Raw genomic sequence first — 22,461 nt, 5'->3', positions numbered from 1 at the left:
ATAAAAGAGCCCACACCTTTTGGGCTTATGTGGAATAAGGACTCAACGGGGCCAGTTTACTTATGATTTGGGATGAATGTAATGGGGGGACGCAGCAGGTGAGTAAGTGAAATTAGAAGATAGTTTGAGGGTATCATTTGGATTAAATTTATATTTGTTTATTATTGTCCCTGCTAATCTTTCATACTACCTGTGTTAGTTTTACTACTTTTATCTGAATAACGTAATTGAAAATCAAGTAGGTAGTGCCTTCAAGTTCTAAACTGTGTTTCAGCAGTACAGTTGATCTCCAAAATGTGGACCTGTCTGTGTGCCCATTTGGCTGACTTCTGTATCTATTGGCTATACCATTACTAGCTCTGTGGCCACTGTGTAAAATTATACAGTTGGAGCGCATAAAAGCATTTGTATGAGAGGTTAGTTGGCACCTGAAATCTAGCCTAAGCTTCACTCTCTAGCCAGGCTGTGTCTGCCACCTTTTTTTAAATTCTTCCACCGAGAGGATGTATTTCCTACTTTGCATAAAGGTGAGTACCGTTTAAGGGAGGCACTGATTAGCCCCACTGTTTGATCCTCACAGTAGTACACATATTATGCACTGAAATTTAACTCACTGTTCTTGATTATTGAAATGAATAAGGATTTAATAGATCCTCTTAGTACTTTAATTGCACATGTCAACCATTTTATTATAGCAGATGTTAGAAATATGAGAATGGATTTTTGCAGTACATAATCTAAAATGGGTTAGTATTTGGTGGGGTGATTTTGCTAGCAAAATTTAATAATAAGACTATGCTTTGTTTTCATTCTCATTCTTAAGAGTACAAAGAATTGAAGAATTTCTGAGATACATTGTAGCATCATAGTATGGTAGAAAAAACATGGGCTTTGGAGTCAAAAAGTCTTAGGCTCAGATCCTAGTTTTGCCTTTTATTAGGTAGAAACTAGTACAAATTGAGATTAGTGTCTTATTTCCTCATCTGTCAGAAATACATACGGAACCAGCCTACCTTACTAGGTTGCTGTGAAGATTAGAAGACTTATTTTGTAAAGCAGATGCCAGGTGCTCATCAAATGTTTTCTGTCTACCCCCTTTTTTTTACATCAACACCTTAAGACTACACTATACAAATCTAATTATATAGTTTATCTTTAGATTCCTGAGAGTTAACCCCAAAGCCCTTTTTGTTTTTGTACTTGAAAATATATCCAATGTACATTTCTGAGCTTTAATGTTTTAGAAGGCTGATTGAGGAGTCCATAGAAACTGTTGTGGACCTCATTTGAACCTCTGCTGCTAAGTTATTTAAGCAATTGTGACACATTTCCAGCACATGCAGGGTTATTGTTTCTTAATAAAACCATGCCATTAGCTTAATTTTTTGTTATGGTCTCCCTGTTTTTCTCAGTGATTGAGTACAGTGGAAAGTACTTAGCCAAATGGGCACACAGACAGGTCTATATTTTAGAGATTAACTTTTCTGCTGAAATTCCCAGTTTTGAACTTAAAGGCGCTACCTACCTGATTTTCAATTACAGTATTTAGATAAAAGTAGTAAAGCTAACACAAGCAGTATGAAAGATTAACAGGGACAATAATAAATATAAATTTAATCCAAATGATATCTATAAGTACTGCTTAGTGAGAGTGCCTGTCACTAGACCCAGTACAGAACAGATTCCATTTTATTAATTTAGAGACATGTGCAGACAGTTATTTTTAATATATTAGAACTGAATTAAAAAGGGAAACTCCAGATTAATGTTGTGGGTGAAGGAATAATTATTTTATTACAGCTTTTTAGACTTTTCTGTAAGTAAGAAAGAGCCCCTGCCTAGATGATCATAAAATTAGACTTAATAAATTATGTGCTATTTATAAATTATGAATAGTTAATTTCTAAGTTAGATTATGATGAAGTCAAACTGTTTCTGACTCTGAGCAAGGCTACTAAAACTGTTGACTTTGTGCTGCTATATCATGCTTTAAAGAATGTGTGCCCCATACCTCAGAACCTCACTCCTAAACTTTAGCTGAAAAAAAAATAGTTTAATATTTATTTTGGATAAACAGTCATTTTTAGGAAGATATAAAGATATTGTCTACCAGATGAGTCAGTAGTTTCAAACAGCTGTATTTATTTTATTAGATGAAAAATACTAATTTGTCCTTTTTCTAATCATTTATATAGGCATTAATTCATGGACTAAACAGACATTATTATTCCATTACTATTAACTATCGGAAAAACGAATTGGAACAGAAGGTGAGCTTTAATTTTTTACCTTCGAGGAGGAAAAATGTCTATTTCAACAATATAACTGTTACCTGGTTTATTTGAATTTAAATTGTTGACCGCTTTCATTTATTGTAGTCAAAAGTTTTTTCATTCCTCTTGAATTGCAGCATAAAACAAAGGAATATTTTATTGGACAAATTAAAAGACAGTTTTACCTTCTTGGTATGTGCTAAAGTAGAGGAAGAAGTAGGAAACAAACATTCCAGCTTGGTTTTATGATAAATTAGAAAAATCTTTCTTCTAGGTCTGTGATTTTTATGGTTAATTTATCTTCTCCAATAAAATAACCTTTTGTCACTAAATTGCTAAATAGATAACTTTCCAGATTTGAAAGGAATAAATTAGATTGTATTTGTATTGTGTTTTTTAAAAAGTACCATGTTACTTAGGATAAACTAAAGGTGAGTCAAAAGGGAAATGCATTTTAAGGATTTTCAGATATTCAGAGTTAAATTTGTACACCTTTTTATAGTAGTAAAATTTGATACTTTAAAAACTGCCTAGCATCTTGATGAATTAATGTTTTTTTCAGTTCAGTTCAGTCACTCAGTCGTGTCTGACTCCCTGCGGCCCCATGAACCGCAGCACGCCAGGTCTCCCTGTCCATCACCAACTCCCGGAGTCCACCCAAACCCATGTCCATTGAGTCGGTGATGCCATCCAACCATCTCATCCTCTGTTGTCCCCTTCTCCTGCCCTCAGTCTTTCCCAGCATCAGGGTCTTTTCCAATGAGTCAGCTGTTTTTATCAGGTGGCCAAAATATTGGAGTCTCAGCTTCAACATCAGTCCTTCCAGTGAACATCCAGGACTAATCTCCTTTAGGGTGGACTGGTTGGTTCTCCTTGCAGTCCAAGGGACTCTCGAGTCTTCTCCAAAAGCATCTCCAAAAACTTCTTCAAAAGCATCAATTCTTCGGTGCTCAGCTTTATTTATAGTCCAACTCTCACATCCATACATGACTACTGGAAAAACCATAGTCTTGACTAGATGGACCCTTGTTGGCAAAGTAATGTCTCTGTGTGCTGTCTAGGTTGGTGATAACTTTCCTTCCAAGGAGTAAGCGTCTTTTAATTTCATAGCTGCAATCACCATCTGCAGTGATTTTGGAGCCCAAAAAAATAAAGTCAGCCACTGTTTCCCCTGTTTGCCCATCTGTTTGCCATGAAGTGATGGGACCGGATGCCATGATCTTAGTTTTCTGAAGGTTGAGCTTTAAGCCAACTTTTTCACTCTCCTCTTTCACTTTCATCAAGAGGCTCTTCAGTTCTTCACTTTCTGCTATAAGGGTGGTGTCATCTGCATATCTGAGGTTATTGATATTTCTCCCAGCAGTCTTGATTCCAGCTTGTGCTTCTTCCAGCCTAGTGTTTCTCGTGATGTACTTCATATAAGTTAAATAAGCAGGGTGACAATATACAGCCTTAATGTACTTCTTTATTGATTTGGAACCAGTCTGTTGTTCCATGTCCAGTTCTAACTGTTGCTTCCTAACCTGCATACAGATTTCTCAAGAGGCAGGTCAGGTGGTCTGGTATTCCCATCTCTTTCAGAATTTTCCACATTTTGTTGTGATCCACACAGTCAAAGGCTTTGGCATAGTCAATAAAGCAGACATAGATGTTTTTCTGGAACTCTCTTGCTTTTTCTATGATCCAGCAGATGTTGGCAATTTGACCTCTGGTTCCTCTGCCTTTTCTAAAACCAGCTTGAACATCTGGAAGTTCACGGTTCCCGTATTGCTGAAGCCTGGCTTGGAGAATTTGGAGCATTACTTCACTGGTGTGTGAAATGAGTGCAAATGTGCGGTAGTTTGAGAATTCTTTAGAATTGCCTTTCTTGGGGATTGAAATGAAAACTGACCTTTTCCAGTACTGTGGCCCCTGCTGAGTTTTCCAAATTTGCTGATATAATGAGTGCAGCACTTTCACAGCATCATCTTTCAGGATTTGAAATAGCTAGAATTCCATCACCTCCACTAGCTTTGTTTGTAGTGATGCTTCCTAAGGCCCACTTCACTTCACATTCCAGGGTGTCTGGCTCTAGATGAGTGATCACACCATCGTGATTATCTGGGTCATGAAGATCTTTTTTGTACAGTTCTTCTGTGTATTCTTGCCACCTCTTCTTACTATCTTCTGCTTCTGTTAGGTCCCTACCATTTCTGTCCTTTATTGAGCCCATCTTTGCGTGAAATGTTCCCTTGGTATCTCTAATCTTCTTGAAGAGACCTCTAGTCTTTCCCATTCTATTTTTCGTCTATTTCTTTGCATTGATCGCTGAGGAAGGCTTTCTCATCTCTCCTTGCTGTTTTTTGGAACTCTGCATTCAGATGCTTGTCTTTCCTTTTCTCCTTTGTTTTTCACTTCCCTTCTTTTCACAGCTATTTGTAAGGCCTCCTCAGGCAGCCATTTTGCCTTTTTGCATTTTTTTTCATGAAGATGGTCTTGATCCCTGTCTCCTGTATAATGTCATAAATCTCCATCCATAATTCATCAGGCACTCTGTCAGATCTAGTCCCTTAAATCTATTTCTCACTTCCACTGTATAGTCATAAGGGATTTGATTTAGGTCATAACCTGAATGGTCTAGTGGTTTTCCCTACTTTCTTCAATTTCAGTCTGAGTTTGGCAATAAGAAGTTAATGATCTGAGCCACAGTCAGCTCCCGGTCTTGTTTTTGCTGACTGTATAGAGCTTCTCCATCTTTGGCTGCAAAGAATATAATCAGTCTGATTTCTGTGTTGGCCATCTGGTGATGTCCATGTGTAGAGTCTTCTCTTGTGTTGTTGGAAGAGGGTGTTTACTATGACCAGTGCATTCTCTTGGCAAAACTCTATTAGCCTTTGCCCTGCTTCATTCTGTACACCAAGGCCAATTTTGCCTGTTACTCCAGGTGTTTCTTGACTTCCTACTTTTGCATTCCAGTCCCCTATAATGAAAAGGACATCTTTTTTGGGTAAAATTTGATACTTTAAAAATTACCTAGCATCTTGATGAAGCATTCTTTAGCTTCTACTATTTTAGGGTTATCTTGAGTACAGCTTTTCTGTCAACTAGTTAGAAATATTCTGCCTATTGCTTTTTGAAATTATAATCTGAACTTCTTTTTTCTTTCTTTTTTACTGCAATTGTTCATCCTCCAAATAATCTTCTTGCGTTTCTCTCTGAGAAAGCCTTAAAAAAGTCTTAAAGAGCAGGAGTACTGTTGACAGTCAGTAAGCTTTGCATACTACATGCACTCTGAAGTTCAAACGTGATAAGTAATCAGTAGTAAACAAGATCTTCTTACTAGTTGAAAGTGTTCCCCACAGAATTACCTTAGAAGGGATTCTAGTGCATATGGTGTATTGGAGGTAGAATAGGAGGGCTCCCTATAATACTCCCTTTTTCAACCAGATCACTTCCATTTTCTGGCTCATTTATATTTTGTGGGGAGCATGTGCCATGTAAGATTTTCTGAAGTTTGATAATCTGTTGATTTAAAACTTCTAAGCCACCAATAAACTCCCTCAAAGGTCCATGGTTTTGAGTGAGGTGCTGCAGGGGGCCAGTTCTTCCTTGACCTGAGGGGAGACACAGAACCATAAAACTCTCTTCCGTCTGTTTGCTTTTGTTCCAAAGTTCATAGCAGCTTTGGTAGATTTAGTTGATAACTGAAAGAACATTTTCAACACATATTTTAATTTTATGTAGACTAGATACAGGCCGTGGGTAAAAAGGGTACCACTCAGACACAAACTGAAAAATTCATTCAGATACATAAATATATTATAAATATGTTGTCAGTCTTATATCTGACACCTAACTGTTTGGAAATATCCATCTAATTACATCAGACTTTTCTTTTTCTTTTTCTTCTTTCTTTTATAGTATCCTATAAACTTAGCTACCATCCTTGGTATTAAAAAAGCACACATATAAATAATTAATTAATAGTATATTTATGTTCCTAGCATAGCTCAGTTCAGGTGCTTTCTTAATGTCAAAAGCCCTGCCTTTATTCTTATCCCACCAACTTGTATACTTAACTCCAGGTCTTACCTGAGGGGCCCAGTGCAATCCTTGTCCAGGCAGGGTGGGATTATTATTCTGCTCTGTGGGGACTTTTTTGGTTTGCTTTCGAAGTGTCCAAAAATCCTGTTCTCAACACTTAATTAAAGGTAGCTTTATAACATTGGTATATATAGCTTTATAGCATTCCCTGGGTTGGGAAGATCCCCTGGAGAAGGAAACAGCACCTCACTCCAGTATTCTTGCTTGGAGAATTCCATGGACAGAGGAACCTGGTGGGCTACAGTCCATGGGGTCGCAAAGAGCTGGACACAACTGAGTGAATAACACTTTCACTGTCTTATAACATTGGTAGTTGCAACTGCACCAAAATTTCCCGAAGATGTATTTTCTAAAACATTATCCATGGCGAAGATGGGAAGCACTCAAAGAAATTGGGGCTACATATGCAGGAGTTTTCCAGGTTTTTTCAAACTACTCTTGCCTCCATGAGCCCTAGGGGAGGAATCAGGGAATTTGGAGCTTTTGTGTCTTAAAAATGCTCATAGGTGATTTTGACTTGTAGCTTATTCTTCAGCATAAGGAAAACTTTGAACTGATTTTAGCTGCAAACAGTTCTTTTGAATTAAACTCACTTCTGACTGTGTCTTTAGAGCCTCGTGCCTTGTGGATCTCACTTAAAGTATACTGCTTCTAGGACCTACTGTATAGCACAGGGAACTCTGTTTAATGGTGTATGACAGCCTGGATGGGAGGGGACTTTGGGGGAGAATGGTTATATGTGTACGTATGGCTGAGTCTATTTGCTGTTCCCCTGAAGCTATCACCTTGTTAATCGGTATACCCCAATACAAAATAAAAAGTTAAATAAAGTATACTGGTTCTCATAGCAAGAAAACAACAATCATTTTGTAGCTACCATTTTTTTGATATTGTGTAGTTTTATCAATCATTTAGAAAACTCTTCTTATTCACTGATACGCCTCAACTGAAGGACATTATTTATAGAACAGGACTTTAAGAAAAACTGTCTTAGGAATTTGAACTTGAAAATTGACGAATTTCTAAGAATTCAGAACTAGGAGTCCAGTTTGAGAATTAATGAGCTAAGGTGTTTAGTTCTGTGATCACTAATAGGATCTGATCCTAGTTTGCTGATGTGATTGCAAACTGGATGAATCTGATTTTCTTCGCAGTTTTATGACTTTTCATTCTGATATAAAATTTAAATTTAAAAAATTATAGACAGACTATTGGAATTTGAAGGAAACTTGCAGATTATATACAAGCCTTCAATTCATAGGTAATGTAAACAAAGGCTCAGAAAGACTGACACAAAGTCATTCAGTAAATGAGAGCGTTTACCTCCTTATCTTGTTATTTGAAAGCTGGACTATATGAACTGTTAGAAATCCTTTGCATAACATAGTAGTTTCATTCATTCAGTATATACTTATTGAGTATTTGCTATGATCAGATTATGATCTAGATTCTAGAATCTAGACCGTGGTGATTTTGAATTAAAGTTCTTGCCCTGTTGATTTCTCTTTAGTGAGAGAGAAATGCACTAAATAAGAAAACACAAGTTTCAGCTGTTTATAGTGTTATAAAAATAATAAAACAGGTTAAGGAAAGAAAGATGTTTAGGATAGTGTGGAGTGGCTTTTTTATAAGGTGGTGAGAAGTGGCATCTATCCCTAAGGAAGTGAGAAAGGTAAGCTATACAAAGATAAAGAAAATAGCCTTTGAGGCAGAGGGACAGCAAATGCAAAGGCCATGGGGTTGGAGTATTCCTTAGAGTTTCATTAATATAAATTTAGGAGGATGCTCTTTAGGGTTTATTTAAATTAATAAAATTAAATTTAAATTCATTAATTCCAAAAGTTGTTTGTGAAGTTGTTTTTCAAGACATAAAGGAAATTTCTTCAGTATAGAAGCGTAAGTAATTTTTCTTTATGTTTTTTAGATGTTGTTAAATTTGCATAAGAAGAGTTGGATGGAAGGTTTGACACTTCAGGACTACAGTGAACACTGTAAACATAATGAATCAGTGGTAAAAGAGATGTTGGAATTAGCAAAAAATTACAATAAGGTAAAAACTTATTTTCAACATTTATTTCTTATAACCTTTGGAATATGTGCGATTAGATATCAGGCATTATATAAACAGTTAAAAGCAGAGTGGCCTATTTCATAGATCAAATAGTAAATATTTTAGGCTAAACAGGCCATCCCGGCCATCCAGTCTGTTGCAACTACTCAACTCTGCCGTTACAGTGTAAAAGTAGCCGCAGACAATAAATACATAAAGGAATGAGTGAAGCTGTGTCTTAGTAAAACATTTACTAAAACTGGCATCCAGCGAGATTTGACCCATGGCCTGTAGTTAGCCAGCCCCTGTGGTAGACCATGTAAAATGGTCTTTTACATTTGAAATCTCTCCATTATTCAGAGGACTTTTTCTGGGAAGGGAAGGAGGAACAAGGAGATGTGAACAACAATAGCATTTAGTGCTTCATAACATGTAACTTATGAAATTTCCTGTTTTTCATTAAATAAGTATTTATTGAAAACCTGTTAGATGCCAGGCTCTGGGGATATAGTAAAAAAATAAGACCTATCCTCCTGGAATTCATTTTCTGGCCGAGGAAACAAAGTCAACAAATAAACACAACACAATACATTATAATTAATGCTGTGAAGACAGTAAACAGGATGATATAAAGAAGAGCAAAGGGAGACCACTTCATATGAGGATGTAAGAAAAGTTATAATTTTGAGAATCTCCTAAAAATGTTTATTGTACGCTAAAGTATATATGGGGCTTTCCAGGTAGCTCAGTGGTAAAGAATCCACCTGTCAATGCAGGAGACACAGGAGACTTGGACTTGATTCCTGGTTCGGGAAGGTCCCCTGGAATAGGAAATGGCAAACCACTCTGGCATTCTTGCCTGGGAAATCTCATGGTCAGAAGAGCCTGGCAGCGTACAGTCCACAGGATTGCAAAAAGTCGGATGTGACCGAAAGGCTGAGCACATGCACACACACAGATATACGTGGTCGTGATAACATTTTATTCACAAATTTCTGTTCTTCACAATTTGAAGCTAGAGGTCCACAATCAAGGTATTGGCAGGGCCTTGCTCCCTGTGTAGCCTCTAGCAGGGAAGGATCCTTCTGTTTCTTTTTCCACTTCTGTTGGTCCCCAGGTATTCTTTGGCTTGTGGCAGCATAATTCTAAACTATAACCAAGGTTATGATTTCAGTGTATCCTTTTAGGGCGGACATGATTCAACTCATAACGTATGTTTTTCTACTTTTTTGACCAAAATCCATATAAAGAATAGATTTTACATTTCGACCCAATACATGGAATGTATTTGTATGTATGTGTATATAAGTGAAGTGAAAGTCACTCAGTTGTGTCCAACTCTTTGCAAGCCAATGGGACTATATAGTTCATGGAATTTTCCAGGCCAGAATACTGGAGTGGGTAGCCTTTGCCTTCTCCAGGGATTACAACAGAAGTTCTGTGAAACAATATTTACCCTTTTACAAGTGATACATTCTGTTTTCTTTCTCATTTGACTTGATTTCATTCTGTTTCAGTTATATATATATACATATTATGTACATGGACATATAGCTTGTGATCTATTAAAGGATCAAAAACCTGCGATATGTAAAACATATATACACACTGTATGTACAGTGTTATGGTTACAAATATCTATCAAATATCTTCTGTGCAATTTTCAGTGAAAACAGGGATTCTTCCTTCATCTTTAGGAAAATAAGAGCAGTAAGAAAAGTTCAGTACCAGAGTACTAGACCATAACTGGTGTGTTTGATAACACCTTAGTATTCCAATTGTCCACAGACCAGCTGCATCAGTTTCACTTGTAATCAGTGCAGGCTCTTTGACCTACTAAATCAGAATCTACATTTTAACAAGATTTCCAAGAAATTTGTATACCCATTCAAGTTAGAACTTAGAGAACACTGCCATAGAGAATTCCAGGTGAAGTCCTGTAGTTCAAAGCTTTTTGTTTTCAGCTGGGAGAGACCCAGGATGCTTTTTTTAGAGAATAATAACATTTGAACTAGGCCTTAAAGCATGAGTAAGATTTGTATATACAAAGAAATGTTACCCCAAGCCAGCTACATATCATGAGCAAAGACTCGGAGACAAAATAGGCAAGGGCATCTTTAGGAAACTGTGTTTGGGTAGAGTACATCAGAAGCGTGTACATGAAAGGCTAAATAGTGGGCTAATAGAGATTTTTTAATTACTGAAGTCAAATAACAGTCTGGAAAATCAGGATAGTTTATTTTTTGATTAGGGGCATGATATACCGAGAACCTGACTTTAGAAACATAATTTAACAAGAGTATAGAAGAAAGTATTGTAAGAGGAGATTTGAAATGGAGATTCTTCTTAGGAGGAACTTCCTGTTACCCAAACAAACGTAGTAAGTGTCTGTGTGGATTATAGCAGTGGTAGTAGGAACAGAGGTATCAACAGATTAGTAAAAGAAAATGTGCCAGTTGGGTAGATAAAGTGAAAGAAGAAGGAATAAAAGATTAATTAAAGTTCTCCTGCCTAGGTAACTTGAAGTATGTTAATACTGTTAACATTTCCAATTTAAGTAGAAGTAGAAAGATTGAGGGGCTTCCCTGGTAAAGAATCCACCTGCAGTGCAGGAGATGCGGGTTTGATCCCTGGGTCAGGAGGATCCCCTGGAGGAGAGCATGGCAACCTACTCCAGTATTCTTGCCTGGTGAAACTCATGGACAGAGGAACCTGGTGGGCTATCATTCATAGGGTTGCACAGAGTCAGACACCACTGAAGCGACTTAACACATATGCATGCACTGAAAGACTGAGAAAGGATATGAAGAGATTAAACAAGTAAGGAATTCCCTGGCAGTCCATTAGTTAGGATTCTACACTTTAACTGCTGAGGGTACAGGTTTAATCCTTGGTCAGGGAACTAAGATCCCACAAGCCACAGTGTGGCAAAAAAGAAAAATAGAATTTAAATAAACAATTCACTAAGTGGGACTAAAAATTGACAGCAAGGGCTAGAGCTTTTGGAGACAGGTAAAATTGATATTAGTTGTCACAGTTAAAATTGGTATTAGTTGTCACAGCAAAAAAAAAAAATTTAATTTTTTTCTTTTTAATTTAAAGACATCTTACAAAATATTAGCCAAGAGATAGTGTGTAAGATTTCCCGAGAGTTAACAACCAGTCTTTTGAGAGAATGGAGAGCTTTGGAAAAAATGTTGATGAGCCCATACAAGCTAAAATCCAGCAGAATTAGGGTTGGCTTTGAAGAACATTGCCCTGATTTATATGTAGTGTTCCAGCTAGAAATCTCCATTGGTTCTAGATTATAGGGAAATATATATATAATGTTTCTAGTATATGTTGTAGAGATTAAAGAGAAGAAATTATTGTATTTAAAACAGTTAACTTTTGTACATTAAAAAGTTAAGACTTAAGTTATTATTCAGCAGACTGTAGGAATGGTTTTCATTTCTCTGTAACATTACAAGTTTAAGTAAATTCTTATTGGTATCACTGCCAGGAAATAACCTATTTATGGTTACTGCTGCCCATCCACAGAAGTTTTTCCTATTTTACAGTTTTAAAAAATCTCTGTAGTACTCAAAAACTTGTAAGGTTTGGTTATAAAATGAAAACAATGTGTAAGCTGTGATATGAAGGAGTCCAAATTTGGGGCTGTAATTCCCTCTGTGATTGAAAGAGAATGTGGTGGAGTTTTTAGTAACACTTAAAATATAAAAAGAAAGGCCCATACAACTAGTTCCTCATAGTATTCTTTTTAATTGGTTGGCGTTTTAAACTAAGGTAATTACAGTTAGGTGCCAGTTAGCTCTGAAAGTGAAAGAAGGTTAGAAAATAATTAAATTCTTTTGTATCAAGTTTTTGATTTCAGGTCTGAAGTCCACGCTGAGAGTCTGCTTGACTGTTAATCGTTGATTTCTCTGTAATTACTGAACTTCAACACCCACAACTCTTTCATTCCAAATCTACTAGTTTATTCATGCCAAGATGCATCAGTATTTTAAAACTGATAATATTTGATTAGATATTTGTAAATAAGTATGCCAGTGAAAAAAGGAATTGTAGAAGGCATTTTTAAGAATAGCATAAAAACATAAAAATTTACTTTGTTTTCAAACATGTGGCCCTATAAATTCAGAGATTTGATAGTTTACATTTTGGGTAGAAAAACTTACTGCTTAGTAACCGGAAAGAAAGTTTGGATGCAACTTTTATGTAACATAAAATAAGTAATTATATGATAACATTGGTTTACTAAAGTAGCTGTATTAAATAAGAAAGTCTTGTTTTGTGCTAGTGCAATAAGATAAGAAAAACAAAATAATATATAAATATTAGGAAATCAGGCCAGATTATCATTATTTAAGTATGATAAGATATGTTTGCAATTAAACATAGAAATATATGAAACTAAGCTAGAATGCTATTAGAACTATTATGATTGAGAATTATATAGGTTACAGTAACCATGCAGTTGCATATGGTGAAACGAGTTATAAAAGGCAAATCAATTCACGGTAGCATCCAAAATTACAAAATACTTAGGAATAACTACCATAAAAATGTAAACGTATAAATATATATGACTTTTTTGAAATACAGTAAAAAAAAAATTTGTGAATAAATTCCCTTGTTTCTGTAAGGGAAGACTCAATATTTGTAAAGATGTGGTCAAGCTTCCCAAAGGTTACTTCAGTGTTAGTAAAAATGTCAGTGAGCTTTTAAAATTTTGATAACAATAAAGTTTGTCTCCAATAAAAATGACATTTATTGAATGCTTGTTATGAGTCTGACCAGCAGAAAGTATTTATACCTATAACACAGAAAAGGCTAGTATCCAAAGAGTACATAATAGACACATAAATCCTACAAAATAATTTTAAAAAGCAATAATAAATTGACAACAAAACTGGCAAACTCACTGAAGACAAGTGGCATATAAACATGAAAAAAAGTTCAACTTTATTATAAAGTATTCAGAGAAAAAGTTAATAGTATAAGTAGTTTCTTTTTTCTTTTCAAATAGAAAAAAGTGGTTTGGGAGAATGTGCCACTAGTGGGAAAATAAAGTGATATATAGCATTTTTGAAGGCCATCTCCCATTTTATCTTTCACTTTTAAGTGCATGTAGCTCTTTAAGCCAACATGTTCTCTTTTAAGGATTTATTATGAAGAATGAAATTTATAAGTACTAACTTAAAGAAATATTTAAAACTTGCTCTTTTGTATATAAAACGAAATTGTGTAACAATATTAAAAGTTCGTGCTATGTTACCTTCCCTCCATTTTTCAGTGATACCTCCCTATCTCTCATATATCTCAGTGTATTATACTGTTAACAGTGTTACCTCTAAGGTGGACGGTAGGGGAATTTTATACTTAATGTAAATCCTGGATTTTTTTCAGTTTTTGCACCAAGTATGTTTTATTTATTACTAAGATTGTGTTAGCTTGAAGTAACAATGGCTTAAACAAGATAGGAGTGTATATCTCTTGCAGTTCAAGGCCATGTGAAACTTTGAAATTACTGCAAACCCAGATATCTCCATCTTTTGCTCCACTTTCCCTGTATTGGCTTTTGTCCTTTGTATTTCGTCATGATTCCTGGGTTGCTAAAGCTTTAGCCATCCCATCTGAGTTTCAAGCAACAGGAAGAAATGCAGGGGCAAAAAGGATATTTCTCAGATAAATCAGTTCCTTTTCAGGATCCTTTTCTTCTATAAGTCCCACACAGCACTTCTGATTATATCTCATTGGCAGAACTTAGTCAAGTGGACATACTTTGCTTTGAGAAAGGCTCTACAATACAGTCTTTTACCTGGGAACATAGCTGCGTTTAATAAAATCAAGGCTATATTACAAAAGAAGGAAAAGACATATATTGGGTATGTAACTAGTAGTAGAGTCTGCCATAGGAATTTTTTTCTACAAGCTCAACTACAGTTTCTATTATGTAAACAACACTTGCATGGGCACACACATGTGCTCTTTATTTTATATGTTTTACATAATTACACTTTAAAGTTGGATTCCTTCTAGTATTTTTAGAAAGAATTTACACTGTTCGGGATCATTTAACAAATCATGGGTTTGCTTTATTCAGACTGTGTCATTAAAAACTAATTATTTCCCAAATTGCCATGAATGTTGCTTTGAGGTCTTTGGAGATAGATAGGACTATATTTAAGTCACAGTTTTATTGTGGCTTATTATTGACTGTGTGTCCCCATCATTCACTGAGTATACTCCTTTTTTGTTTATTTCATGCTGTATTATAATTTGTGATTTATAGGCAGGTAGAGTAAATCTCAAATGTGACCTTCTTGAAGAACTGTCTTACTTGTAGTGAGTACTTAATAGTTATTTACTAATTATAAAATATTGAAAATTCTACTTTTGAGGACATGCATGAAAGCATTTTCAAAAGAGTTAGAAAGAAAATTTATAGTATAAATATTGATGTAATTAACTTATAGGAAGGAGATAGTGCCTAATTTCTTTATGTAAAATGTAGATTGATTATTTCACTGGACTGTTTTAAGGATTTTGTAAATTACTATGTATATGTTAACGTTTAATTACTAGTGACTGTAGGAAACCCACTTTTTTGTTTTCCATATTCGCATCTGTAATACTTTCTCAGAGAGTTTTCTAATTGTTTCATGTTTGTTAATTTTGCTTTCCCAAGTATGTTTTCTAAAAGCCATTTCTTTAAACTTACTCTCAATCCTCATAACCCATAATAGTTAAATAGTTAATTCAGTTAAATAGTCAATTCATTGACTGTATAAAAATCAAGAAAAAAGTACAATGTTATGTTCACTGGCAGTTATGCAGAGATTGTTTAATGATGAAATAATATACCATACACGTGATTTTTTATAAAGCATGTGCTTAAATGTGAGCATGGCATGTTATAGAGTGAATACAGCAAACATGTCAAAGGGAAAAAAAGAAGCCCAGAAATGGGCTTGGGTGGAATGATTGGTTGGTATCACCAACATAATGGACACAAGTTTGAGCAAACTCTGGGAGAAAGTGAAAGCAAGGAAGCCTGGCATGCTCCAGTCCATGGGGTCGCAAAGAATCAGACACGACTTAGTGACTGAACAAAAATAAAGTGAAATAAGAGACATATGTCATAAAAGCAGAGGTTAAAGAATTAAAAAAGAAGAGGGTGTATTAGAAAAGGTCTTCAGAAAGTCCAGGTAAATGGAATCTATTGGAATTTACAAGGTGGAGAGATCCTTAAAATCATATTAATGAAGTGCCCAGGATCCAATCCATGTTTGTCAAAGGGAAAATTAAAATGGTCAAATTTAAAACAGAGGTTTTCCATTTGAGAAATTTGACCATTACCAGAAAAAAGACAGTGAGATTAATGGGTTTGGTAAAAGCCTCTTTAAGATAGGGGTACATCTGAGGGGATTGTGATAACATTACAGACCAAATTCCAGGAATTTCTTAGAACTGTGCAGACCGTGCATGATGGGATAGCCATCTGGGGGTCTTTGTTGATAAACTGTTAAAAACGTTTCAAGTGTGAATAGCCACAAACATTTTCAGTGCTTTTTTGTTGGTTGAGTAAACCGAAGAGCACGAATGCAAAAGCAAAATTTGATGCCAAATCACAGAAGTTGCCATAAACACAGAAGTTCCCCTAGTGAGGACATTGCCTGTGCCTGAATTTCATTTGTTTCTGCTGGTACCATTTCTTATTTTTTCCTGGTGACTAGCCAGAATGAAGACGAACTGGTCTTGCCCAGAATGGTAAAGTGATAAAGGTAGATGGAGAAAATATTTAGGGGTTTGTTGTGATGATCTGATCTATCTCAGAATGTAAGAGATGTGCTTACTCTTTTGTCATGGGGGTTTGCAACCTTCATATATGCCTAAATCTACAGCTGCTCCTCATTTTCCAGATGGCATCTATGGCTGGGAGTACTTTTTACCATCTGCACTTCTCAAAGAGTTTGTGAACTCTCTCTTTTAATTATTGGAAATGGAAAAACTAATTGGTAAAGTGGTTAAATGATATAAAAGATTTTAAAAACTGAGAGCTTTTTTATATTCTTTTTATTTTTATATTCTGTTTAACCTTTCAAATAAGATCAATGCTTTAAGTGGTTTTTTACTTTCATCTTTGCATGTCTGCCATCTTTGATATTTGCAACACTCCAGAATACTGCATAATAGCTGTTTTGTACATGGATTGGTATTTTGAGCCAAATTCCAAAACCCTTACCTCCTTCCAATACTGTAAAGTACTATTGTTGGCATGAGCATGGAACAACTAACACTGAATGGATATAGAGTACAAACTTATGTGAATTGTTCCATTCATCTAATGTTTTCAGATTGGTAAGATACAGTGTCATGATTTGTAAAGGTAATTTAGAAAGACAAACTTTTTATGTGTTGCCAGTGTTTGCATGTATGTAAAACACTAAGATAATGGGAGACACAGTTTTGGAGATCCTTTTTTTAGCTAGCTGAGAATAATGAGTGACATCTGACTCTGAAAATGAACATATTCTCTGTCTAGGGAATTCTGGATTTGGAGTGTTATTAACTTATTTTCTCTTCTTTCAATCTTATGAGTCATAAATACATTTCCTAGTGATGTGTTGTAAATAAGGATCCTGTAATAATCAGTAGATAGATACAGTACTTATTCACCATCTTTTCTCTTTAGGCTGGTTCTACTGGGGAAAATTCTCCAGATAGTTTGTCCATTTATAAAATTAGATACTTGCCATCTTTGCTCATTTTCAAGTTCTCTGTTTACAAAACTATTAAGAAGGTGTGAAATGCAGCCAAACTTCCCAGTTTATGGGAAATGTCTGATGATTGCAGTTCCTACATGTTCATTGTTCACACATGAAGAAATTTGGCAGCTGTGAGATTATTAAGTTTAGAGTATCCAAATCTAACCCTCACTGGGATTTTGGTTTCCTGCTTTCTACCCCTACCTTCTCACTGCCCACCCCCCCCGCTTTGTAACCATATTAAGTGCTGTGGTATTATTTCTTAAGATTGATGATACTTAAATTTTCTTCATTTTCCATTTATTAAAATGCTATGAATAAATCAGAGACTAGGAGTTCACCTGATGCAGAGTCCTAGTATCAGGCAGTGGCATACTCAAAACTGTTAAGAAGGAGGTTCCTTAAACTTAGAATTCTCAGTAGTTTATGTGGTGGTGCCATTATTAGGGTAGAGGGCAAGAGAGGTAGCTAATATAAATGCTGTAATTATTTCAAAATTATTCTAGAGAATTTATGATCATACACATAAAAGTTTGTAGCTGACTATGAAAATAGTAGAAAGTGATTTGTTTATATGGTTTGATTGATTTAATTTTTCCTTGATTTGGCATTTAATTCAAGTAATTTTTTGGTGTTGAACACCTCAGATTACTCTATTTCTTCATGATTATGAAAAATCATATGGAGAAATGAGAATTTTTTCTGAGTACATATTTTACTTTTAGAGATTTAAATATGTGAAAATATTAAGGGAAGATACTATATGATCTGTTAGGTGTGGATCAAAAGTCAGCAGCAGGTCCTTTGATCCTAAGTGTTTTGCTGTGCTGTGCGTAGTCGCTCAGTCCTGTCTGACTCTTTGTGACCCCATGGGCTGTAGTCTGCCCTCTGTCCATGGAATTCTCCAGGCAAGAATACTGGAGTGGGCTGCCATGCCCTCCTCCAGGGGATCTTTCCAACCCAGGGATTGAACTTGTGTGTCTTATGTCTCCTGCATTGGTAGACAGGTTCTTTACCACTAGTGCCACCTGGAAAGCCTCCTAATAGATACTGGGTATGCGTGGGTTTGGCCAACAAGAAAAAAGAGACAAAAATAATAGGAAATTGTGGGAGAAACATAGAGAAAGTAGGAAAAGAAGACAAACTAGTTAGTACCCCAGTGCCACAAGCAGCTGCCTTAGGTTCTTCCTTCCTCCCGTTTAGCCATCCATCATATAATTCCATAACAGTTTTCAAATGGTTAACACTTCCATTTGGTGATCCAATTTGATATTTTCAGTTTTTGGGGGGTTTTTTTGGACAAATTTCTCAAGTCTGTTTTCAAAATGATGGTGGTGATAGTTTTTATTACCCTGAAGGATTAGCAGAACTGCTTTTTTGCCCAATAAATTGCTTGAATAAAATAGTCTTGAATGAAAATTAATGATCATCATCATCTTTGATTATTTTGCAGTGGGAAAAGCACATTTAGAATCTGAAACTCTGTCCTTTGTGTTTCCTTCACAGGCTGTAGAAGAAGAAGATAAGATGACCCCTGAACAGCTGGCAATAAAGAATGTTGGCAAGCAGGTAAGGTGTACTGTAATAGGTCATGTAGTCACAGAATAACATGTTCTTGAGAGTTAAAACTATTTTGGAGCCTGTATGATTTTTTTTCTCCCCTGTTTTCACTCTACATTTTTCTTCTGTCATGTAAATGTGATGCTAATTTTAAAGGTCACTGAATTATTTGATGTCAGAGTCTTTTTGCCATCTATAGAGAAGTAAATCACAAATATATACCTATGAGAGATTATCTTTAGTGAAAATAGTAGAAATAAATTAGGAAACTTGCATCCTGAGTTAATTTTCCAAGTATTGTTTTTATCTAAAATAATATTATCCTTGAAGATAATAGAATGGTGGGTTTATTTCATACATAACAGTTTTTTAAATGATGTATAATTTGTCAATATGTAGACTTCAATTTATAGGTAATATTCTTGAGAAAGCTTAAAGCCCTGTTGGATTTTACTGAGTGAAGAGAAAGGGTTTCAAGTATTTGCTCTTTCACTTTACCAAGATGAAATATATATTTTAGTTCCTATTTTTCTGAAGGTTTGGGGGGAACACACCAACCAATTAAAAGAATCTACAGATTAATTAGACTGTTTTTTAAAGAATGTTGATTACATTTTTTCATTTCATGGAACATGGTTATCATATTGCTGATGTTGGCAGAATCTTGATATTTCAGATGCAAGACACTAAGCTGTCTTTGCTTTCAGCCATCCTACCATATGCTCTGATCCCATCACATCTCACAAGCTATGTAGGTTTGGGCCAGGACCATTCTTGGATGGGAAATCTCTAAGAATCACCCAGCTGCCACAAGAAGTAATGTAGATAACTGCGGGAAGTGTGTTACCAATTTGCCGCAAAACCAGTTACTCCAATAGAGCAGTAGGGGCAAAGGTTCTAACTCAAATATCATAATTGACGAAGTCAAATCCCACTGCATTCTGAATATCATGGTTTAAATAACAGTAGAAACCCTCCAAAACCAAAATGAGATATAATTCATCTTATTCTTTCATCCTGTGTGATACAGTCACCCTTGTTGTCTTTTCCCACTACATATTTTATTTTAATAGGAATATTAGATCACCACCTTGGAACCTAGCATTCAGTAACTATTTCTTGAATAAATGACTCTGATGCTATAGTTTCTTGATGTAGATTCAGTTTAACAGTTAGCAGCAAATAAAAGGAGTAAATCAAAAATGAAACTGAAAATATATATAATTGCAAAGTTTAATAATCATCACAATCATTTTTTAAAATATCATACTTCACTAGTTTGGCCTAGTGCGTGGCAAAGGCAAAACTGGCTATAATGGAATCAGACCAGTGTCTTTTTCTCTCGCCAGTGTTGGACTCATTCACCTAAAATGCCCTAAGGCTTGTTTTTTTTTAACTATAGAAAATTTAATATTATGGTCTACTTATTTGAAATTATCTGTAGCGTGGTGTGCCTCTGGGTGTTTTAAAGAAATCAACGTATTGAAATTGTAGTTCAGAAAGCAACAGCCAAGAAGTAATTTCAGTGGTGAACATTTTTTTAAAGTTAGGATTCTTGGTATTTTAGCAATGCATATAAGAAAATAATGCTTTAATTGAGAATTTTTTATTTTGTACAATGTATACTCTTTATTTCAAAGCTTTCAAGTTTTTAGCTGAAATATTTCAATCAGGTCTGCCTTAAACATAAATGTATATTAAGCATTTTAATTTAACTTCCTTTATTACAGTGCAACCTTAAGCCTTATTTTTAACTCATATTTCAAATACAGATTTGATCAGGTTTACGTTAACGGATTGTACCTATATTCTTTTCTGTGATACATTTTTTCAAAATAGCTACATGAAATATTCTTAACATTTTAGAATTGATCCAAATTGTATTTAAATTTTTAAGTTACTAATAGTGACTTTTGATCCAAGAGTATTTCTGATTTAAAGTACTATTTGTGAAATATTAAAGTCATATAGAAATTAAATTAAAATTATAGAGGAAGTGATGAGATTCACATTGAACTCTTACCTATTGGTATGTGTCTGCTTTGAGCAAAGTACCCTCTCAGACATTGAATATATGTGAATGGCAGAAAATACACACCTATAATCAAGCTTATACATACATATAAAATACTCTTAATATTTTTTATCAGATGATTTAAAACTGTATAGAATTCCTTGTGACTCTTTATAATTTCTGCTGCAATCATAACATTGTGTAAATCAGCCTTTCATTTATTTTATCAGCTCCTTAACATTTTAACAGATTTAGTAATCCTGAAAATGTAATAGCATATTAGGAAAAGAAAATTTTTAAATATATATATATATATACATTTAAGTTTGGCTTTCTTTACCGATTTCATCAGCTACTGAAAAAAAATCTAAGCAATTCATCTACCAGTAATATGGTTCTTATTTTTTTTTTTTCCTTTCCTTCTTCTTTTTTTCTTCTAGGACCCCAAACGTCATTTGGAGGAACATGTGGATGTACTTATGACTTCAAATATTGTCCAGTGTTTAGCAGCTATGTTGGATACTGTTGTATTTAAATAAAGTAATGGAAAAAGCTTTTAGTGATACTTTCAGTGTATAGTCCTCTGTTGTTCCTAATGCTGAAAATCAAGGGACCTCTGAAGGTGTATTTGGTTAAAAGTAAGACATCTGGCATCATTTGCAGCACTGTAACACCTTCAGTCTCCATTGTGCAATTACTTCTGTTTCTTTAGTCAGGGTCTTTGCAGATTCCAAAGTTGTATAAGAATACATCAAAGTGGACAAATTTTGTTAAGATCCCATTTAATATTTGAAGAAATCAGTAACACAAATATATTTTGATTGTTGCTTACAAAATAAAATACATTTACAATCTATGTCTCCTGAGGTCTTTTTGGCACTGGGTGGAATTGACAGAATAACATTTGACAGTGCTCTAGATATCTCACACAAAGATACGTTTCCCTTTGCAATTTAAGATAACACAAAATATCAGTATGATAACAAAACTTCACAAAGGTAAAATGACTGCCATTAATGAGTGGCTACCTCATAAGTGAGTAACCCAGAAAAATGTTGACATATTAAAAGTATTTGTCACAAGTTAATATTGTATACGCAATATCTTGTTAACACATTATACTTCCAGTATTTCAGATAAGTAATATAAGAAGAAAAGGGAGGCAATTTAAATTTAGACTTCTGTGATTTTCTTTTTAAAGGGTACATTCCACCAACATTGTTGAGATTGTCTGGGAGTTAGTTGCCTGCTGCATACTTCGCTAGACTTTAGCTGAGACAGCTGTAGAAGGTGTGTAATGTCTTCAAAGCAAAATGAAAAATGAAGCCATAATGTGAATTTAATATCTTGAGTACATAAGCAATACGTTTGTCATTGTTCTCTCTCATCTCAAATTAACTGAGATGGACCCAGTTTCCTGATAAAGACAAAAATTTGACTAATGGCAGTTTTCAGAGATATTTCAACCTGTTTCTGACTTGATGTACATAAGTAATTGTTCTCATTAGTACTCATTCATGGGACATTACCTTACCAGGTGCTCCAAGAAATGTGCAAAAAGTATGGAGACAAATAACATTTAATTCTGTCTCTCCCTTTGTGAAAATACGCTAAAAATGTTTCTAAGGCTTCATTAAAGGGGAGTTTACTTGGGGATTTAGAACTGAGACTTAGCCTCTGCTGGAGGTGGTATGAACAATATGATGAACC

The 22,461-nt window shown here is 34.9% G+C and overlaps 1 protein-coding gene across 4 annotated transcripts in view; it reads left to right on the top strand.

The window, feature by feature from the left end:
* The window catches only part of PSMD14 (proteasome 26S subunit, non-ATPase 14), a 99,686-nt gene extending 78,079 nt beyond the window's left edge, over positions 1-21,607 (top strand). For all 4 annotated transcript variants that reach the window (XM_061135313.1, XM_061135312.1, XM_061135310.1 and 1 more), the window contains 4 exons: positions 2,196-2,270; positions 8,281-8,406; positions 18,684-18,746; positions 21,192-21,607. In XM_061135313.1, the coding sequence (XP_060991296.1) occupies positions 2,196-2,270; positions 8,281-8,406; positions 18,684-18,746; positions 21,192-21,290 (363 nt within the window). In that variant the 3' untranslated portion in view covers positions 21,291-21,607. The remainder of the gene's footprint in view (positions 1-2,195; positions 2,271-8,280; positions 8,407-18,683; positions 18,747-21,191) is intronic.
* Positions 21,608-22,461: the final 854 nt, after the last annotated feature.

This window comes from Dama dama, chromosome 33 (genome assembly GCF_033118175.1).
Source record: "Dama dama isolate Ldn47 chromosome 33, ASM3311817v1, whole genome shotgun sequence".
Classification (NCBI taxonomy): Eukaryota; Metazoa; Chordata; class Mammalia; order Artiodactyla; family Cervidae; genus Dama; species Dama dama.
This window is presented reverse-complemented; position numbering and strand designations above follow the sequence as displayed.